This window comes from Bos grunniens, chromosome 9 (assembly GCF_055505025.1).
Source record: "Bos grunniens cultivar Pamir isolate PY7600 chromosome 9, Bosgru_T2T1.0, whole genome shotgun sequence".
In the NCBI taxonomy this organism is placed as follows: Eukaryota; Metazoa; Chordata; class Mammalia; order Artiodactyla; family Bovidae; genus Bos; species Bos grunniens.
Genome location: NC_141173.1, coordinates 16,200,905 through 16,223,179, shown reverse-complemented (window position 1 = coordinate 16,223,179; position 22,275 = coordinate 16,200,905). Strand labels below are relative to the sequence as shown.

The following is a 22,275-nucleotide window of genomic DNA, read 5'->3' as shown; positions in this document are numbered from 1 at the left end:
ATGTAAAGTCAATCATTTCATTTCTAATTAATTCATAATTAGAATTGTAAAACGATTTCACAAATTCCAAACAGAACAATTTAAAATTCATTACAATTTGACTTCATCAGCAAAGAAAACTGAACATGTATCTAAATCAAAAGTTAACGAACCTACGCTGATGACTAATTCATGTTGTTGTATGGCAGAAACCAACACAACATTGTAAAGCAATTATCCTCCAATTAAAAATAAAATGAAAAGGCATTAAAAGTTAATAAATCTAAAACAAAAGTGTTCTACCTGCATAATCCCAAGTATGTTAAATATTTCCATTTTCCTATCTTTTAACATCCTCTAAAACTGTCTTAAGAAACCCATGCAATTATTGTTGCTTGGTGCAATCACAGAGTTCCACCTCCTCGGCATCTGCTCGGTCAGAATACCTGTATTTTCCTGGACACCGAAGCTAGAAATCTAAGTAATCGCTGACTTGTCCCAGTGAGTCCTTCTTCACAGTCAAGGGAATTCTACTAGTCAAGAGTCTTAAACTCATTCCTTCCTCTCCAACTCCACTGCTGCTATATTTCAGATGCTTAACTCCTGCCTCAATCGATCTCCCTCATTCCAATTTTGTTTGCTTCGAATCATTCTCCACTACTGCCAAAGTGATCTTTCAAATGATCTAATCATTCTAATGTTTAAAGTGTTAGTCACGCAGTCATGTCTGACTCTTTGTGACCCCAAAGACTGTAGGTTTCTCTGTCTATGGGATTTTCCAGGCAAGAATGCTGGAGTGGGTTGGCATTTCATTCTCCCTAATGCTGAAAATCTTTCAATAATTTCAGTAGCTTAGGAAAAAAGTCTAAACCCCATATCTTAGCAAGGTGAAGTTTGTATTGATGTTCCAGTCTTAATTTAAACAAAAACAAAAACACTCTACCTCAAAGAAGTGCATTTCTCCAGGGTATTTTCTTTCTCACCCTCATATATATGTCATTCTCTTTGCAAGCAAAGTCCTCCCTATTTATCTAGTAAATTCAAACTATTCTTCATTAAGAAGCTCCTCTGGCCCACACTATGCATGATGAAGCACATCCTCAGAGCTTCCACAGCACTTTCTCCATACTTCTATTAGCACTCATTTTATTCTCTGCTAATTATTTACACTGATCTGTTTCCTCCATTATACTGTCGGCTCTGAAAAGGTAGAAATAATGTTTTACTCACATGTTTTCTCAGTGTTTAGAAACTGCACAAGGCAAGGGCTCAAAACATGTTTACTGGATTAATGAATCACATTACAAAACATCATATGTCACAAGTTTTAGTAACAGATCTAGATATGTCAGGACTCAGCCAGGGAGAGGAAGGAAAAGCTGTTCCCAAGAACACCTGAGGTTACGTAGCAGCTGCTCCAGCCAGAGCATCCAGGTGTTAGTTATATTCCTATGAAGGCTAACAATGGTATGGTGTTAAATGGATTGGATCAGATCTAAAAAGAAGTTTCCATACAAATGAGTATTAAAGAACTAGAATGTGGCACTAAGTTAAAAAAAAAAGGAGGCAGACAAGATATGGAATTCAGAAAATATAGAGTTATTTGGAATACATAACCGATTACTGACGTATTATAATTTACAGAGACAGCTGTCTTAAGACATGGGATTTTTTTTCTCCTCCAACTTTTTTTGGTCTCACTAATTAAATTTTTGTATGTATACAAAAGAGCTTTTTCCTTTTAAACATATTTTAGGAATCTCTGTAATCTCTAAAAAATCTTTGCAAATCATTTTGTTCAAGTATGTCTTTATATCATTTTCCTGCCAGACCCTACTTAGAGAATGACGTTTTAAAAACTATTATCATTTCAATCCATATCATATAATCACACTCATCTGTCCACTATAGCTATCTCATCATGTCTAAGTCACATTTTTCTCTACCACATAATTAACAAGGGAGAAACGAGTGGCCCAAGCCCTGAAAGAAACACAAAATTGTTTATTGATAATAGAGAAAAACAGTGTTTGTATGTACCACATCTTTATCCATTTCTGCGTCAATGGGCATGTAGGTTGCTTCCTGGCTACTGCTGTTACAATGCTCTATCTATCGCTGCTCTGGCTGTTACAATGCTCTGGCTATTGCTGGTAGTGCTGCAAGGAACACTGAGGTACAAGAATCTTTTTGAATTTTGTGGTTTTCTCTGGGTTTATGCTCAGGAGTGAGATAGATAGATCTTATGGAAGCTCTGTTTTTGGTTTTTTAGGGAAGCTCCATACTGTTCTCCACAGTGGCTGTACCAATTTACATTCCCACCAACAAGGTAGAAGGGTTCCTTTTTCTTCTTGACAAATATACACTACTATACATAAATAACAGATAACTAAACACACACACACACATGCCAGAAGAAAAACCCAGAACCAATATACAAAGTACCAAAAGAGCTAATGTTAAATAATCCAGTACTATGAACTGGCTCACTAATTACTTTGAGAAAATTAATTCTGGAGAAACTAATTTTGGCCAATCAGATAAAAAAGAAACTGCTTTCCCAACTTTACACCCTAAGATTTACACCCTAAGATGGCATTTAAAATATTGCCTTCAATATTGTACTTAATCCTCATTTATGGCCTAACAAGCCCAATCCTGTAATCATTTCATAGGCCCAATTAAATAATGTGCTAGCAATCAGTAATTTCCTTGCCTGGAAATATAAGATGTTCATTCACATTGAACACCTAATGTTCATATGTTCCCTCAAAGCTTATTTTACAATAGCTTATATATATATTAGTATATCCTTTTTCAGCTGGATTATATCTGTAATGTGGAAACTTCTGTATCATTGTTATTATAAAATGATTTCAAAGATTTTATTAATTTTTAAGAAAACAAATTTTGGCACCCAAAAAAAGACAACAGAGGAAAACAATTTTAAAATCTGACCCCTCCCTCAATCAAGATTATAGGGTACCAAAAGAAAGAGACAGAAACAGAAAGAATGACATACTTAGAAGTTTTAAGATGAAGCTTTATCTTAAGGTAAACACAACTATGAAGATTATGATAATTCATGTGAAAATTAACTAATTTCAAGTTATAGCCAGAAATATAAAATGGCTAAATACTTAAAACTTGATGAGTATAAAAAAACAGCAAATCCCTAACAAGAGGCTCATGAAAGTTTTAGCAGCTGACTATGAAAGTTATTTTTGCTAAGCTATGTATGACACAGCCTCCAAACCCTCAAAGTACTCCAGGGAGGTACTTAAGATAAAACCTATCCCACCACCCCACCACCTTTTAGGGATGAGAAGGTGAACAGAGTATTAATCCAAGACCACACAAAACAAACACCAAGATTAAGATGGGGCACCATAAAACTCCTAAAAGAAAACATAAGCAGAACATTCTCTGACATAAATCATACCAATGTTTTCTTAGGTCAGTCTCCCAAAGCAACAGAAATAAAAGCAAAAAATAAAAATAAAAAATAAACCAATGAGACCTAATCCAACTAATAAGCTTTTGCACAGCTAAAGAAACCATCAGCCAAACAAAGACAATCTATGAACTGGGAGAAATTATTTGCAAATGATGTGACCAAAAAGGGCTTAATTTCCAAAATATACAAATAGCTCATACAAAACAAACAACCTAATCAAAAATTAGGCAAAAGACGAAAACAGACATTTCTCTAAAGAAGACATACAAATGGCCAACAGGTGCAGGAAAAGATGCTCAACATCACCAATTACTAGAGATTATTAGAGAAGTGCAAATCAAAAGCTACAATGAGGTATCACCTCACACCAGTCAGAATGACCACTATCAAAAAATATGCAATAAATGCTGGAGAGGATGTGGAGAAAAGGAAACCCCTCTACACTACTGGTGGGAATGTAAACTGATACAGCCATTATGAAGAACAGCATGGAGAGTGCTTTAAAAAAAAAAAAAAAACTAGGAATAAACCTACCATATGACCCAGCAATCCCACCACTGGGCATACACCCTGAGAAAGCTACAATTCTAAAAGACATATGCACCCCAATGTTCACTGCAACACTATTTACAACTGCCAGGACATGGAAGCAACCTAGATGTCCATCTACACATGAATGGATAAAGAAGATGTGATACATACATACAACAGAATATTACTCAGCCTTGAAAAAGAACAAATGTCAGTTCCAGTGAGGTAGATGAACCTACAGCCTGTTATACAGAGTGAAATAAGTCAAAAAGAGAAAAACAAATATATTTTAACATAGATATATGGAATCTAGAAAAATGCTACTGATGAACCTATTTGCAGGGAAGGAATGGAGATGCAGATGAAGAGAATGGACTTGTGGACACAGTGGGACGAATGGAAAAAGCAGCACTGACACACATACACTATCACGTGTAAAACAGATGGCTGGCGAGGAGCTGCTATATAACACAGGAGCCCAGTCTGCTGCTCTGTGATGATTAGAGAGGTGGCATGGGAAAAGCGGAGGGAGGTTCAGGAGGGAAGGGATATGCGTACAATTATGGCTGATTTGTGTTGTTGTATGGCAGAAACCAATAAAATGTTGCAAATCAAGTTTCCTAAAGTTAAAATTTTTTAAATAAAATATTCTTTACAATTAAAAAAAAAAAAAAAAAAACTACAATGAGGTATCACCCTATACCAGTCAGACTGGCCATCATTAAAAGGTCCACCAACAATGAATGCTGGAGAGGGTGTGGAGAAAAGAAAACCCTCCTACACTGTTAGCAGTATGGAGTTCCTCAAAAAACTAAAACTACAACTACTATATGATCTACTACTATATGATCTAGCAATCCAGACAAAACTCTGGCTCAAAGAGACACATGCTGACTTCTGGTTAAAGACAATGGAGTAGGACGTACTCCTACAGCAACGACACCAAAATAACAACTAGCTGCTGAACAACCACTGACAGGAGAACGCTGGAACCCACCAAAAAAAAGATACCCCACATCCAAAGACCAAGAAGAAGCTGCAGCGAGACAGTAGGAGGGAGGCAACCATGATACAATCAAATCCCACACCTGCCAGTGGGTGATGTACAAACTGGAGAACAATAATACCAAACAAGTTCTCCCACTGTCGTGAAGGTTCTCAACTCCACGTCGGGCTTCGCAGCCTAGGGATCTGAAAAAGGACTGGGAATCCCCAGGGAATATGACCTTGAAGACCAGTGGGATTTGACTACAGGACTTCACAGGACTGGAGGAAACAGAGACTCCAGTCTTGGAGGGCACAAACAAAACCTTGCCCACACCAAGATCCAGAGAAAAAGAACAGTGACCCCACAGGAGATTGAACCAAAACTGCCTGGTAGTGCTGAAGGGTCTCCTGTGGAGGCATGGGTTGGCAGAGTCGGAGACTCTTTTCGACCCCATGGGCTGTAGCCCACCACGCTCCTCTGTCCATGGGATTCTCCAGGCAAGAACACTGGAGTGGGGGGCGATGCTCTTCTCCAGGGGATCTTCCTGACCCAGGGATCAAACCCATGACTCTTGCATCTCCTACACGGGCAGGTGAGTTTTTACGACTAGTGCCACCTTTGTTGGATCACACATATATAATTACCTTAAATGGATTAAATGCACCAATCAAAAGACACAGACCGGCTACGTGGATGAAAATAAGTACATGAATGCACTTCCACTTACCACATCACTCTGCTGGAACCCCCAAATTGCATGTCATTTTATAATGTTAGGTTAATCACGTTCCCATTATGACTTGCAATTATAATTATCTTTTATTTTTTGTCTGGCTATTTCTTGTGAAAACTGATAAACACCTATTACTACTGTGATTATGTAACTCTCACTCACTTAATACCACTGTATTATGATCGATCAACAGAAAAATAACAATTCTAAATTTTTGAACATGAGGGAATATTTTGAAGTGATGATATCATTTACACTATGTGTTCCCAGGGCCTTGGGTTAGAAAGGTGTGTATACCTGTCAAAATATATTCAACTGTACACTTATGACTTGTAAATTTCATTATATGTAAATTCTATTTCAAAAACCAAAACTAATGTTTAATAGAAAAGCCTAAAATCCAGATGCATATTAGAATTATCTTTGAATTAAAAAAAAAATACAAATGCTTGTTTTTTTCCTCCAAAGCTCCAGACACGTTTCTAATGAGCAGCCATGTTTGAAAACAACTGGACTATGTTATGTTTTCCTTTTACCTAGTTGGTTTCCCTGTTGCTATTTCATATCCCATGCTCCCATATCATTCACTTCATATTTTCCAATTTCTCCATCTCTTCCTTTGATATTCTTTCTTATCAAGTGTAGTAGAAAAGCTTCTGTATACATACATACAAATAGCATGTATAATATATATATTTTAGAAAACTTACCAACTTTTGCCTAACTAAAAACCTTGCAATATTTTGATTCCACTTGTTTGACTTAATATGAAAAGAATGTTAGATTTATAATTTAAAAAAAACAGGTATGCAACAAGAAACAAAGGTGTACTGTATAGCACAGGTAACTATAGTCAGTATCTTGTAATAATCTATAATGGAAAATAATCTCAAAAATAATATATATGTATAACTGAATCACCTTGCTTTGCACCTGAAACATTGTAAGTCAACTCTACTTCAATAAAATATATATATTACAGATAAGAATAAATAAATAACTTACATTAAGGCAAGTTAAAAAAAAAATACATGCACTCTAATGTTCATAGCAACACTATTTAGAATAGTCAAGACATGGAAGCAAGCTAAATGTCCATCAACAGATGAACATATAACATAGACAGAGGAATACCACCCCACCGTAAAAAAAAGAATGAAATAATGCCATCTGCAGCAACATGGATGGACCTAGAGCTTCTCATACTAAACGAAGTCAGGCAGACAAATTATCATATGACAGCACTTATATCAATGTATGTGGAATCTAAAATATGATACGAATGAACTCAATTAAAAAAAAAAACAGAAACAAACTCACAGACACAGAAAACAAATCTACGATTAACAAAGGGGAGAGGGGTGAGACAAATAAATTAGGAGTTAGGGATTAGCAGATACAAACTACTATATATAAAATAGATAAATACCAAGATAAGGCCCTAGTATATAGCACAGAGAACTATATTCAATGTCTTGTATTAATAATGATCTAGTGGAAAAGAATATGAAAAAGAACACATACTATACATATAACTGAATCATTCTGCTGTATACCAGAAACTAAAACTGTAAATCAACTATACTTCGATTAAAAAAAGAAAAAGATTAGAGTATTTCCTGGTGGATTTTCTAGCTCAATGTCTTTTTAATATACCACCCTATGTCCAGGTATGCAGAAAAAGTAAATATGGAAGCTATTATGAGATAAGTAAAAGTGGTTGGCTCTTTAGAATAAATTTTAAAATCTATTCTATGCTTTAAAAAAGAATGGTCCTCCATAAAAAGAATGTTTATAGTGGCTTTCCTCATAAAAAACAAACAAACAAACAAGCCTAGAAATAACTCAGGTATCCATCATAGGAGATTGATAAATAAACTGTTACAGCCCTACAATACAATACTAAAGAGGAAGAAATTGCTAATGCACGCAACAACACTGGTGAATGTCAAAAATTCATCCTGAGGGAAAAGAAGACTTACATAAAAGTGTACATACTGTATTATTCCACTTATGTGAAATGGTTACCTATGATGGGGCAGAGATGAGAAGTAACTGGTAGGAACATGAGGGAATATTCTGAAGTGATGGTATCATTTACACTATGTGTTCCCAGGGCCTTGGGTTAGAAAGGTATGTATACCTGTCAAAATGTATTCAACTGTACACTTATGGCTTTTAAATTTCATTATATGTAAATTCTATTTCAAAAGAAAACAAATATATATTGAACTCAAATCAGATGTCTGCTGAAGTATTTAGGAGTAAAACTATACTGGTGTTCGTAATTTTAAATGTACTGGAAAAAGAAGATGAATTTATAAAAATGATTAGATTTACAAATATATAATGCTGCTGCTGCTACTGCTGCTGCTACGTCGCTTCAGTCGTGTCCGACTCTGTGAGACCCCATAGACGGCAGCCCACCAGGCTCCCCCGTCCCTGGGATTCTCCAGACAAGAACACCGGAGTGGGTTGCCATTGCCTTCTCCAATGCATGAAAGTGAAAAGTCAAAGTGAAGTCGCTCAATCATGTCCAACTCTGAGCGACCTCATGGACTATATACTAAACAATGGTAATTAGAATCCTTACCTTTGGGCTGCTGTTTTTACTATTGCTATCTGTGCATTAGCACGAGAAAAACGTCTTACACTTCCAGAGCATAATGATATATTTTGTGTATTTTCACTCAATTTCTTATTGTTTATTTATAAATACATAATGCAGTAGTGTTCATTACAGAATCTATATGGTACATGTAAATTCACTTTTAAAAGTCGGTTTTTTGGTATGTTTGAAAATTTTCATAATAGAAGTTGGAGGTTGGGTGGGGCAGGGATAGCCCTTTATTTTTGTTTGAAAATTTAGCTCTGCTGGAAAATATATACCTCAAGGATAGTTAGAATACAAACAGCTATCTTTATTATGGTACTGTGGTTATTTATTTGCTTTTAAGTTATTTTTATCACCTTTTAAAAGAGAAAGACAAATTAGAAAAATGGTTTTCTCCATCATGTCGCTGTTACTATGACCGATTTTCATTATAAAATAAAACTAAAGTCATATATTATATTCTCATTATAATCTCCTTAAAAATCACTTTGGGCTATGCTGAATATGTGTGATAAACAGAGAACACACTAGGCAAAGAACACAACAGGCAGACATGAATAAAAGAAGAAACTCAAATCCACTTAACATATAAAATGCCTGGTCATTAATGAGGAAATGTGAAAAAACAAATACTATTTCCCAATCAGTCTGGCAAAGCCTGAAAGAATGGTAAGATCTAATACTGCTGAGGAGCATATGAGAAAATAAACATAGATCATGCCTGTTGGGTGCTGATACCCTTTATAGAAAGCATTTTGGCAGAAACATATCAAAAGTCTTTAAAATGTACATAACCTTTGACCTTGTAATTTTATTTCTAAGGACGTGATCTAAGGAAATAATATAAAATACACAAAATGTGCTAAATTATTAATCATAATATATAATATCAAAACATTAAAATTTAATTATACTATATAAATATAGTGGGTCACCTCACATCTATTAAAAAATAAGAGACTTGGCTATAGTCCATTTGATTCTTGTAATTGTGTCTTTCATTGTGGTATTCCTCTGGAATTCCAGTATCTCTTAATGAGAGTACAGGAACCAGATATCATAACAGTCAAGATGCAAGTTATACAACAATACACACAGTATAAATGCATCAAAAAATAGCTATATATGCACAGAAGTCTGGCAAGTTATCAATATATGTTAAGATACTAAAAGAAGATACCTTGACTGATTAAGATGAGGGGATATATTTCTTCTGCAAATGAGTTAAAACACTGCTAAGTCAGATGATTTAAGTTAGAATCATAATGTAATTACATTAAGAATTTAATTAAATATTTACTCAGAGACAGCATATAACATCTATTCATTCTCTGATAAGAACACACAATCAGAATGGAAACCAAAAAGGAAGCTTAAGAAATCAGAAAGAAAAAGAGAGATCTTAAGACATTATTTTTCATGCTTAGAAAAACTGTAAAAAGAACACCAAACAAAAAATCAACAGGATATGTGACATGTCCAAAAATTACACCAATACTTAATTTTTACAAGTTTCAGTTTAACTGTACAGAACTGTTCATCAGTAATTACTAGCCTAGTGCTGATAAATAACTATAATTCATATTAAATGCCTCTTAAATGCAAAATAAAGGAGAAAAATAATAAAGGAAGTCCTCATAAGTGTTAAGAACTATAAAAAGATAGTGATACCTTTAAAGGAGAAAATTATTCCAGGTGCTATGCCACTAACTACTGATCCTGGGGTGTGAAAATTTTATTTTAAAAACTATCTCCAAGGGAATCCTAAAATAAAACGCAATCTTTATGAAACAATATACACATTATTATAGCCCTATCATTCATACTATATCCAAGTATATATGAACCTACCTAACACAAAACTGCGGAGAAGGCAATGGCACCCCACTCCAGTACTCTTGCCTAGAAAATCCCATGGACGGATGAGCCTGGTGGGCTGCAGTCCATGGGGTCGCTAAGAGTCGGACACGACTGAGCGACTTCACTTTCACATTTCACTTTCCTGCATTGGAGAAGGAAATGGCAACCCACTCCGGTGTTCTTGCCTGGAGAATCCCAGGGACAGGGGAGCCTGGTGGGCTGTCGTCTATGGGGTTGCACAGAGTCGGACACGACTGAAGTGACTTAGCAGCAGAGACACAAAACTGAACTGACCTAACACAAAAGAGCTATCAGTTCAGTTCAGTGCAGTCGCTTAGTCGTGTCCAACTCTTTGCAACCCCAAGGACTGTAGCACATCAGGCTTCCCTGACCATTACCAACTCCCAGAGCTTGCTCAAACTCAGGCCCGTCTGGATGGTGATGCCATCCAACCATCTCATCCTCTGTCATCCCCTTCTCCTCCCGCCTTCAATCTTTCCCAGCATCAGGGTCTTTTCAAATGAGTCAGTTCTTCGCATCAGATGGTCAAAGTATTGGAGCTTTAGCTTCAGCATCAGTCCTTCCAATGAATATTCAGGACTGACTTCCTTTAGAATGGACTACTTGTACCTCCTTGCAGTCAAACAGACTCTCAAGAGTCTCCTCCAACACCACAGTTCAAAAGCATCAATTCTTCGGCGCTCAGCTCTCTTTATAGTGGAAAGACCATAGCTTTGACTAGATGGACCTTTTTGGCAAAGTGATTGATGTCTCTGCTTTTTAATACGCTGTCTAGGTTGATCATAGCTTTTCTTCCAAGGAGCAAGCATCTTTTAATTTCATGGCTGCAGCCACCATATGCAATGATTTAGATCCCAAGAAAATAAAGTCAGCCGTTGTTTCCACTGCTTCCCCATCTATTTGCCATGAAGTGATGGGACTGGATGCCATGATCCTAGTTTTCTGCATGTTGAGTTTTAAGCCAACTTTTTCACTCTCCTCTTTCACTCTCATCAAGAGGCTCTTTAGTCCTTCTTCACTTTCTGCCATAAGGGTGGTGTCATCTGTGTATCTGAGGTTATTGATATTTCTCCTGGCAATCTTGATTTCAGCCTGTGTTTCCTCCAGCCCAGTGTTTCTCATGATGTACTCTGCATAGAAGTTAAATAAGCAGGGTGACAATATACAGCCTTGACGTACTCCTTTTCCTATTTGGAACCAGTCTGTTGTTCCATATCCAGTACTAACTGTTGCTTCCTGACCTGCATACAGGTTTCTCAAGAGCAGGTCAGGTGGTCTGGTTTTCCCATCTATTTCAGAATTTTGCAGTTTACTGTGATCCACACAGTCAAAGGCTTTGGCATAGTCAATAAAGCAGAAATAGATGTTTTTCTGGAACTCTCTTGCTTTTTTAATGATCCATCAGATGCTGGCAATTTGATCTCTGGTTCCTCTGCCTTTTCTAAAACCAGCTTGAACATCTGGAAGTTCATGGTTCACATATGCCAGCACACCAGGACTTATGTAGCTCCCAGGACTGGTGTATTCAGTGCCCCTGACTCTGCAGCAGGTCTCTGTTGACCCACAACTCAGCCGGAGACTCCTGGACACTCGCAGGCAAGTCTGGCTCAGTCTCTTGTCGGGTCACTACAGTAAAGAGTCTGCCTGTAATACACAAGTCCAGGGTTCAATCCCTGGGTCAGGAAGATCCCTTGGAGAAGGGACTAGCTACCCACTCCATTATTCTTGCCTGAGGAATTCCATTAACAGAGCAGCCTGGAGGTCTATAGGCTATGGGGGCGCAAAGAGTTGGACATGACTGAACAACTGCAACTAACACTGTCACTTTTTTACAAGCTAAATATACCAATATCCCTTTCCCAAAGCTAACATGTTTCATGTGGACAGGTAATATTTATACATATACATACATATATATATATATTTACACACTTTATTATGAGTCCACAGGCACAAACTGAGTAAGTAAATAAAGCAGCAAGTACAGCTCTTCCCTATAAAAAATTTTCAATTAACACATGTAAAAGAAATAAAATAGAAGACTACCATTAATAAACACTGAGTAATAATTGTTGCCAGCAAGAGCTACCAAAAGTTGCTAGTATCAGTGGACACAATTTTGAGGAAAAAGAGGGTATCTGCATAGTGTCAGAGTCCCAAGTTATTAATAAGGAGGGGAAAATAGCTGTATGGTGGAAGAACTCACCAGAAACTACCTAAGTAGGAGATCATGTTTAACAGTAATTAAGACAAACCAACATCATACAACCCTTGATATAATGTGTAGAAAAAGACACAACCTAACTTTCATGAAAGTTTTGCCAAAAATGAACAGCCTCAATCTAATCATAAGATGCAAAGAGCTGACTCATTGGAAAAGACTCTAATGCTGGCAAAGATGGAAGGCAGAAAGAGAAGGGGACATTAGAGGATGAGATGGTTGAATGGCATCACCAACTCAATGGACATGAGTTTGAGCAAACTCCAGGAGATGGTGAGGGACAGGGAAGCCTGTAACAGTGCAGTCCATGGGGTTGCAGAGTCAGACATGACTGAGCAACTTAACAACAACAAATCATAAGATAACATTATTCAAACTTCCAAACAGAAAGGCATTCTACTAGTATTCTTCAAATTAATCAAGGAAACTTAGGAGATGTAACCAGTATAAGATCCTCAAACTGGATCTTGGAACAGAAAAAAGTTATCAGTGAAAAACTGGTGAAATGAGACCAATGTCTATCTGCTTAGTTTAAATGTTATACCAGTGACAATCTCTTATTTGCAAATGTACTATGACTATAACATGACTATAACATGCTCTTAATGCTAACATTAAGAGCAACTGGGAAAAAGGTAAATGAGTTCTAGTTTTATAACTTTTCAGTATTCACTTAAAATGATTTTAAAATAAAAAGGTTTTTTAAAAAAGGTTATTCTTATCTATTTAGTGAATGTCACTGAATCAACAAAGTTTTTTTTTTTAATTTCGTTATTTTTGGCTCCCCTGGGTCTTCATTGCTACACAGACTTTCTCTAGTTTTGCAGGTGGGGGATGGGGGGTGGTACTCTGCAGCTGTGGTGCTTGGGCTTAGCACCATGGTGGCTTCTCTTATTGCAAAGCACGGCCTTATCTACACAGGTGGGCTCCGTAGCTGTAGCTCATGGGCTTAGTAGCCCAGTGGCATAGGGAATCCTTCCAAACCAGGGATCTAACCAGTGTCCCCTGCACTTGCAGGCAAATTCTTAACCACTGGACCACCAGGGAAGTCTCTGAATAAACAAAAAATGTTTGTAAAATGTCTGGGGCTCACTGATATCTAAAACCATATAACAGGCCAAATCACTTAACTTACTGAAATGCATCTGGGGAAAGGGAATGATAACCGTACCTATTGTGTAGTTCTTCCCTGAGGATCAGAAATAAGTTTCTTTTTGATCTAGGGAGAAAATAGTAAAGCACAGTGGTTAAGAGAACGTGTGGTCTTTATCATCATATAGACCTGGATTCCAGTACTAGTTTGTGTCCTTGAGCAAGTTATATAATCCCTGCAAACCTCAATTTCTTCCTCTGTACAAAACAGAGGTAAAGTTGGACTTAGCTTATTGAGATCCTGGGTAGGGAACTAGGATAAAAGCAGATAATCAATGTCAAGCATCTGACTCAGCTCAAGTGCGGGGTATGAGTTCAGTAAAGATTTAAGGTATGAATGTTAAAGAAGCTAGTCATTACTACCACATTTAATAAACCTAGTGAGCATAACTATGCATTACAAAGTATACTAATTCACATTCATAACAACTGCAAAATTATTAAGAAAGAATCTATGTCTCAAATATTCCCTTTATAAAATATGTTCTATATATACACAAAAGATTTTCATCCAAGTTATAGAAAAATACAGGTGCTTTAAAAAAAAAAAAAAAGAAAAGAAACTGTTGGCAACCAGGAAAAACTCAGCTGCTTAAAATCATTCAATTTTGGATAGTAAGAGACACTACTGCTATTTAAAACAAGCAAAAGGCCTATGGGATTAAGAGATACAAACTACTATACATAAAATAGATAAGCAACAAGAATATATTCCATAGAACAGGAATTATAGCCATTATCCTGTAACAACTTAATGGACAATAACCTGTAAAAATACTGAATCACAACACTGTACACCTAAAACTAATAATGTAAATCAAAGTATACTTCAATTTTTTTAAAAAAAGCCGAAAAATACACAAGCAAAGGCCTGCGGAAAACAAGATGGACACACAGATTGAAAATCTCTAAATAATGAACATCAATTTGATGGTAGAAACAGCTTTCATAAATGCTAATTGCTCTTATTAGTAATTTTTAAAAAATTGTTTCGATGTAAATTAAATTTCTACTTACAATAATATTTCAACATCTACTATTAACACACTTTTATCAGGTATGGTCTCTTTTTAACTCAGTGATTTTCTTGTCTAGAATAATTTTGATCCTAAAATTTAGAATATATTAGGCAACCACTGAATTAACACTGTTGCACTATATTAAGATTATAACATAGTGCAACAAAACAGAATTCTGAAGCTATAACCCATCCAGAATTAATATTTGGATCCTGAATTTAACAACAATGCTAATATAATCAAAAAGACTTCCAACTATCATCACCTGAATGTGTACTCTCTGAATCATTCTCCAGTGATTTCAGATGAGAAATTCTCAAGTCAGTTATTAAAAATGGGTCTATGTATTTCTAGTCTAACTGGGAATATTCTAAAGCCAGTGCTACATCCCTAATTTACCTTTCATACAACAACTCAAAACCCTTCACAGGTGTTAACAAATAAAACTGCACACTTACCAACACCTTGGGGCCGACTTAACCTTACAGGGTTACTTTCAAATTTTTGGACATGAGGTGGGTATTCTTTCCTAAAAAGGAAATTCATATAGTTTTACTCTAAAAGAAAAAAAATATTTTTAAAATGAAAAAGTAGAGGGAATACTTACAATATGTTTATCAAAAGCAAATCATAGCTTGTTACATAAAAAGACGTAATATAAAATAACACTATATCACACAAACATACTAAACCTTAATGCACTACAAGATCCCTAAGGGCAGTGATTATATTTTATTTAAACTGTTAATCTATGCCAGCCAACAGTGGGCAGTCTTTCAAATAAACATTTAATAAATGAATCCAAATATTTATCTTTTCAAAGTAGTCACTTTGGGAAGATACATATATCTCCCCAATGCACAAAATTTTAGAATTTTTCTTTTGGAACTACCTTCATAATCCATTTATAAAAACTTTAAAAAAAAAAAAAGAAAGGCTTGTAATATTTCATTGTCACATGCAGTTCTGAAATAAATTACTCAGCTTAGAATAAATATCTGCCCTATTTTGCTGTAAATGTTTCTAGCTATTTAAAAATCAATGAATAAAGGGAATAAAGACTGAATTTGATCTTGTTCTTCAGGATAATTACAAAAGCAGTAAAAAAAAAAAAAAAGCTATATACAAAACTAGAAATCATGAAACAAGTATTCATACTGTGTAGTCACAAGTATGAATATTTGTGACTATATAATGGGGTTATTAATACTTTAAAAAGTATATTAATTACATTGTCAGACTTCACACACAACCAATTCTCAGAATTCTGAACAGGAATCCTTAGTAAATAGGATCCTAAAATGTCAGAGAAGTCCAAATATACACCAGTTTGGGAGAAAAGCAAAAAACCTATAGCTAAATTATGGGATAAAACCATTAAAGAAGGAGATGTGCAACAGACGAGGGAGCTAAAAATAGCTACTTCCCCATCCAAATGAAAGGCTCCAAAAATATTTTCATATTATTTAATGGGGGAATTAAAAGAGGTTATTCTGTTCTTTATAAATCCATTTGCACAAGTGATCAAACCTATCACAAAGCAATACAATTCAACAAAAATTAAACAAAAATCCTAAAGGAGTTTTCCTTATAAGGATTTCATATTTTTATATTGCAAAAGTCAAAGCACCTGAATTGAAAGCAAAATAAGAAAATGACAAGAAGAACATAGTAAGAGTAGTGACAGTAGTGTACTTTTGATAGCAGCTAGCAAATAGTGAGCATAATGTGCCAGGTACTGTTCTAAGTGCTTTGCATCTATTAATTACTTTGGCCTTCATGATAACCGTATAAAGTATATACTACTGTTACCACTTTACAGATGAGGAAACTGAGGCACAATGAGGTTAATTAACTTGCCCATGGTCACAGAACTACTAAATAGCAACACCAGAATCTAAATCCTAGCAAACTGCATCAGTATTGGTAAGTAATGGTATTTTCATTATTATCATTGAGCAGTATGTGGTCCAACTGAGTCACTTCCACACTGTCAAAATTTTGTGAGGATACAAATTGTGAAGATGAGAATTTGCCTCAGAGACAGCAGTACCAGTGCTATGAAAAATAAGGTTTTCAGCTCCTAAAGTACATGTTTTTATATTCTACACATGTTCACACTAAAAATTATATAATATAGTCTTATCCATATACAATCAATTTTCAATCTGTTATAACTCTACACTGGAAAAATAAAAATATCAACTATAAAATACAACCGAGGCAATAAATTTGAAGCAAAATATGATACAACTATAGTAAACTCCAAAACCTCTATGTATTAAAACAGTGGACAATAGAAACAGTAGATATTCTTAAATACTAAGGATTATCAACAAGCAGAATGATTTGACAGAATGGCCACAAAATCTGGAAATACAGATAATTTGGATTTTTGTCTATTTAAACCTGCTTTACTTATTCTGGGGTATGCTATAAACACAAGTTCATTCGGTAATAACTGGTATAAATCATCTAAGACAACATATCACAGATATATAGAGATTACTAATTCACTCAGCTCTCTGCTATTTGACAGAGTGCACTGAACCATGCATTGCTGATGAGGAACAAAATGAATATATATGTCATATAATGTCCATGACCATCATGTATTGTCATGTTAAAAATTATGTACATGTGCCAACATTTCCAAACCTTATGGCCACTCTGTATTTGATATTTACTATACTTTGCCCTATACAGAGCAAATTTTGTTTTAAAAAATAAAATAAGCAAATTACTGAAGTAAAAGCATGCCTTAATTTTAATATAATTAAACAAGAATTTCAGAATAAAAGTATTTGTTTAATAAGAGAAAAGAACTTTATAATCTTGTGTTAACTTTTGTTAGGTAATCAAAAATAAACTTTGTTAATTTCTCAGTATAAAGGTTCCAACACTCAACAGACATTAAAAATTTCAAACTTCAAACTAGTATGATGCTTAAGGCTAGGATTTAATTTCCCAGTGGATTTTCTTTCCTACCTTAAACCAAGCAGAAGCAGAGAAGTGTCCCTACTAACTGGGAGCATTTTTTCTTCTTTCTTTTGCTTCTGAGTAAGTGTTTTGTATGTAAGTTTTAGAGAACCTCATTTCATGGATCATGGATCCAATATTTCACAAGCTGCATAAAACTAGATACCTTTTCCCCCTTCTGTGCAAAACTGTTTAAATAACATCAGAATGTTCCATTTATTAAAGGTTAGATGGGCTTCAGCTTTGGAAGTCTTTTTTTTTTTAATAAATAAAATTTAGAACAAATTTAGATTTACTGAACGGTTGAAAAGATAGTTCAGAATTCTCTTATATCCCTTACCCAGTTTCTCCTAATGTTAATACCTTCATCACCCTCATATCTATGTCAAAAGACCCAAAAATCAACATTTGCACATGGCTATTAACTAAATGCTAGGCTTTGTTTGAATTTTACGAGCTCTTCCACTTTTTACTAATATCCTCTTTGTTCTAGAATACAATCTAGGATTCACTGTTTTTAGTGATCCTGTCTCCCTAGGTGTGCGTGCGTGCATGTGTGTGGCTCAGTCATGTCTGACTCTTTGCAACCCCATGTACTGTAGTCTGCCAGAATCCTCTGTCCATGGAACTCTTTAGGCACAGACACTAGCCTGCCAGGCTCCTTTGTCCATAGAATTCTCCAGGCAAGGATACTGGAGTGGGTTGCCATTTCCTTCTCCAGGGGATCTTCCCAACCCAGGGACTGAACCTGGGTCTTCTGTACTGCAGGCAGATTCTTTACCATCTGAGTCACTACAGAAGCAGCTTCTTTATTTCTCAGACTAAAATTCTTTTTCATGACCCTGGCACTTCGGAAGAGACTAGTTAGTTATTACATAGAATACCCCTCAAGGTGTGTCTGGTGTTTCACTCATGACTAGACCGAGCCTGTAGGTTTGGTGGATGTCTCATCACATCCTATCAGAGGTTACATGATATCAGTGATTTATAACACCAGTAAGATTAACTGTGATCATCTGGCTAAGGTAATGTCTGTCAGGTTTCTCCACTCCAAAGTTTATTTTCCAGTTCCAATGTTCTATTTGGAAGCAAATTCAATTAGTCCAGCCCACAAGAGAGGCAAGGGTACTTAAACTCTGAGGCTTCTTCCCTGGTGTCTCAATAGTAAAGAATCCACAATGCAGGAGACGCAGGTTTGATCCCTGGGTCAGACCCCCTGAAGAAGGAAATAGCAACCCACTCCAGTATTCTTACCTGGAAAATCTGGTAGACAGAGAAGCCTGGCGGGCTACAGTCCATGGAGTTGCAAAGGAGTTGGACACAACTTAGCAACTAAACAATGCTTCAATTCTATTTCTTCCTGAAGAGGGGAGTATCTACATATATTATTTATTTGGAATTCTTCTGCAGCTGTCAATTTCCCCCAATTCATTTTATGCAGCTTACAAAAATTTTAGGTTAGTTCAGTAAGTAAATCACTTATTCAATTATTTATACCAGTACCACCAATGGATATTTATTTTATACTTTATGTTATAATCCAATTGTTTTGGTTCTGGCCCTTGGGAGCTCTTTCAGTTGGCTCTTGTGTTCCTTTCCTGTCCTTTTTAATTCTGATAAAATATGCATAAAATTTACAGAAACATGGAATGCTTCACCAATCTGCATGTTATCCTTGTACAAGGGCCATGAACATCTTCTGTACTGCTCCAATTTTAGTGTATGTGTTGTTGAAGTAAGCGCCCTTTGGTTTTTTGAATTGGATTCTGATACTACAAGATACTCTAAGATTATTTTGTGTTTTCCCTAACCCATCCCTGCTGCTGCTAAGTCGCATGAGTCGTGTCCGACTCTGTGCGAACCCATAGACGGCAGCCCACCAGGTTCCCCCATCCCTGGGATTCTCCAGGCAAGAACACTGGAGTGGGTTGCCATTTCCTTCTTCAATGCATGAAAGTAAAAAGTGAAAGTGAAGTCGCTCAGTCGTGTCCAACTCTTAGCAATCCCAGGGACTGAAGCCTACCTGTGTCCATGGGATTTTCCAAGCAAAAGAGTACTGGAGTGGGGTGCCATTGCCTTCTTCTAACCCATCCCTAGAATCAGCCATTTCTCCAGGTTCCTTTTATTAGAATATTAGAAACCAGGATCTGAGTGCTGGTTTATTTTTAGTTGGTTTTAATAATTCACTTTATAAACTGTTCCACTGCTGTAACTGATTGCAAAAGATGTAAACTTCTATAACAAAAATTAAATGTGTCTATTTTCCATTAAAATCCATTATTCTAAACTTATGTTTAAACTTCAAATTTTTGCAGATTTATTAAAATTTCCCAAAGTTGTACTCTAACCAAAAACATTTTTGCATTTTAAATATTTTAGGGGAGCTTTATTCATTTCTCAGAGTATGTCCATTATGAAATGCACTCCTTTATCCTATTTAATGCTTCTCATCCTTAATTTGGTCTCATTTGTTGCTAAAATTCTACTCATGCTTTTCTTTTGTTTGCATCTTTAACTTATTTTTAATCGGAGGATAATTGTTTTCTAATAGTCTGTTGGTTTCTGCCATATTGTTTGTGTCTCTTTTGACTCTAAGAGTCAAGAGACCCTTTACTTACAAACCATTATTTTAGAAGTAGCTGATTCTTATAAATAGTATGATACAGCTGAGTTTAAACAACATATTTGTCTTTTAATAAACATATTCAACCTGATCACAATTATTGCAGCTGATAAACTTCACGTTTTCCTTTCATCTTACCTTATGAGTTAGTTGTTTTTTATATTTGTTTCATTCTTTCCTCTTTTTTCCTATTTTTACTGACTTACACAATTACTTTTCTTTCTTTTTAAATTTATTTATTTGGCTGCGATGTGTCTTAACTGAGGCATGTGGGATCTAGTTCCCTGACCAGGAATCGAACCCAGACTCCCTGCACTGGGATTGCGGAGTCTTGGTCACTGGCCCACCAGGGAAGTCCCCACAATTACTTTTCATTTATTTTTTTCTCCTCTGGTTAATGTAACAAATACAATAGTTACCTTCCCTGTCTCAACTCTTACTTCAATTGCATACTATGTTCATTAACATGGTATCAAGATTCCAACTATTTCCTCAAGCAAGATATTCTACACACCCCAAAGACATAAAGATCTTTAAAATCCTTTCACTTCCCCATCCTATCCCATTCAATCCCTCTCCCTTAAAAAGCCATAAGATTCCTTTTACCTATGTCTTTCTACCTCTCTAATTCCTAGACTTTGCTGAGCTATTAATAGTTTTGAACAGTCAAAGATTATTACTGCTATTCTATTTGGTAAGTGAAACAAGCTTAGCCTCAATTAAATAACCACATAAACCATACATAAAAGACTATTTTTTAAAAAATCTCAGATATTTATCAGGTAGTAACACTTCTCTACCTAAAAAGCACTGCACATTTTCAGTGAGTGCACCAATGTAAAACTCAAACTCTTGAGATCATCTTACAAAGCCTTTTATGATCTAGGGGTTCTAGCTGACCTTACTAAAGCAACCCTCGTAACATTTTCCCCTTTGCTCCCCAAGTTCCAGCCACAGTGGTCCTTCTTTCTTTCTCTGAACATACCATACTCATGCCAGCATTAATATCTTAGTACCACCTCTTTCCTATCTGAAGAAGCCATCTCTATGATCACTGTATCTGAGTCTACATTCAGTCAGTCCTCGCTTAAACGTTAGCTTTGTAGCTGAGTTTCTCTGAATATCTAAAGAAACCATATTGTCACACTATATCACATCATCCAATTGTACTTTTAAGCACAGAACTTATTAGGTGCTTTACTTATTCATTATCAGCTGTTGTCCATCAAAATGTAAACTACAGGAAAACAGAGGTCTTGCCTGTTTTGTTTGTTCATCACTGTATTCTTATGCCTAGAACATAGCAGGCACTTGATAAATAGTTGGAAGGAATAAATGTATATAACTAAAAGGCAGTATGTAATTGGAAGTGTATTTATCAGGTCCAACAATTATCTAAATATTGCAGTACAAGGATGACAATGTCAAAACTGAACCATTGGCTACCATGCAGCCACCTTAAAGGAATTCAAAATATTAGCCTATGTGAAAACAATATAATTCAGGCATGGTAAACTAAACATTTATTGATTAGACAGGCTAGCCGGAAGTTCACCACACCTGGATTCTCTAGTCTGTTTACTGTCCTTCTTCCTTTTTAGACCTTTTCTAACGTTTCCATATTCAACCACTGTTTTCCTCACAGTATGCTTTATTATGTGGCAAGGCATGTCATTCTTCTCTTCCCTCATTTACTCTTTTTACAAAATTAAGACTGTTGCTCTTCTCCAATATTTACTCTTCGAAACAAACTTGAGTCAATTGGTCAAATTTCCTAAAGTAACAAAGTCAACAGGATTTCTAACTAAAACTCCATTAAATTTATCTTAAGGAGCAACTCTATCAAATAACCAACCAGGAACCAAATATATGCCTCAAATCAGGGTTCTTTAGGTATATTTATAAGGGAGCTATACATCATTAATTTTATTATTGAATATTTTAGTTTCTACTATGAATGAAATTTTGATCTTTTCAATATATACTTCAATTGATGAGTGAATTAAAAAAACTTAATTACTATTAGTCTTACAATCCAGTATCTTGCTATACTCATTTCTCAGATATCAAGATAGTATTTTATACAGCTAATATAAAT

At 35.6% G+C, this 22,275-nt stretch overlaps 1 protein-coding gene and 1 non-coding gene across 44 annotated transcripts in view; both read right to left on the bottom strand.

The window, feature by feature from the left end:
- The window catches only part of SENP6 (SUMO specific peptidase 6), a 132,770-nt gene that overhangs the window by 46,809 nt on the left and 63,686 nt on the right, over positions 1-22,275 (bottom strand). For 29 of the 43 annotated variants that reach the window (XR_015132607.1, XR_015132603.1, XR_015132605.1 and 26 more), the window contains one exon: positions 15,034-15,104. The exons of 9 other annotated variants lie outside the window; for them this stretch is intronic. Coding sequence is in view for 23 of the 34 variants with exons in the window: in XM_086316856.1 (XP_086172982.1) it covers positions 15,034-15,104 (71 nt within the window). In the remaining 11 variants the exon portion in view is untranslated. Of the gene's footprint in view, positions 1-8,281; positions 8,378-13,575; positions 13,624-15,033; positions 15,107-22,275 lie in introns of those variants that run through there. 5 more of the 43 variants (XM_086316863.1, XM_086316873.1, XM_086316871.1 and 2 more) reach the window with 2 other exon arrangements.
- Positions 19,193-19,297, bottom strand: LOC147365628 (U6 spliceosomal RNA). The gene has a single exon (XR_015133534.1). It is a non-coding gene; the product is annotated as a U6 spliceosomal RNA (small nuclear RNA).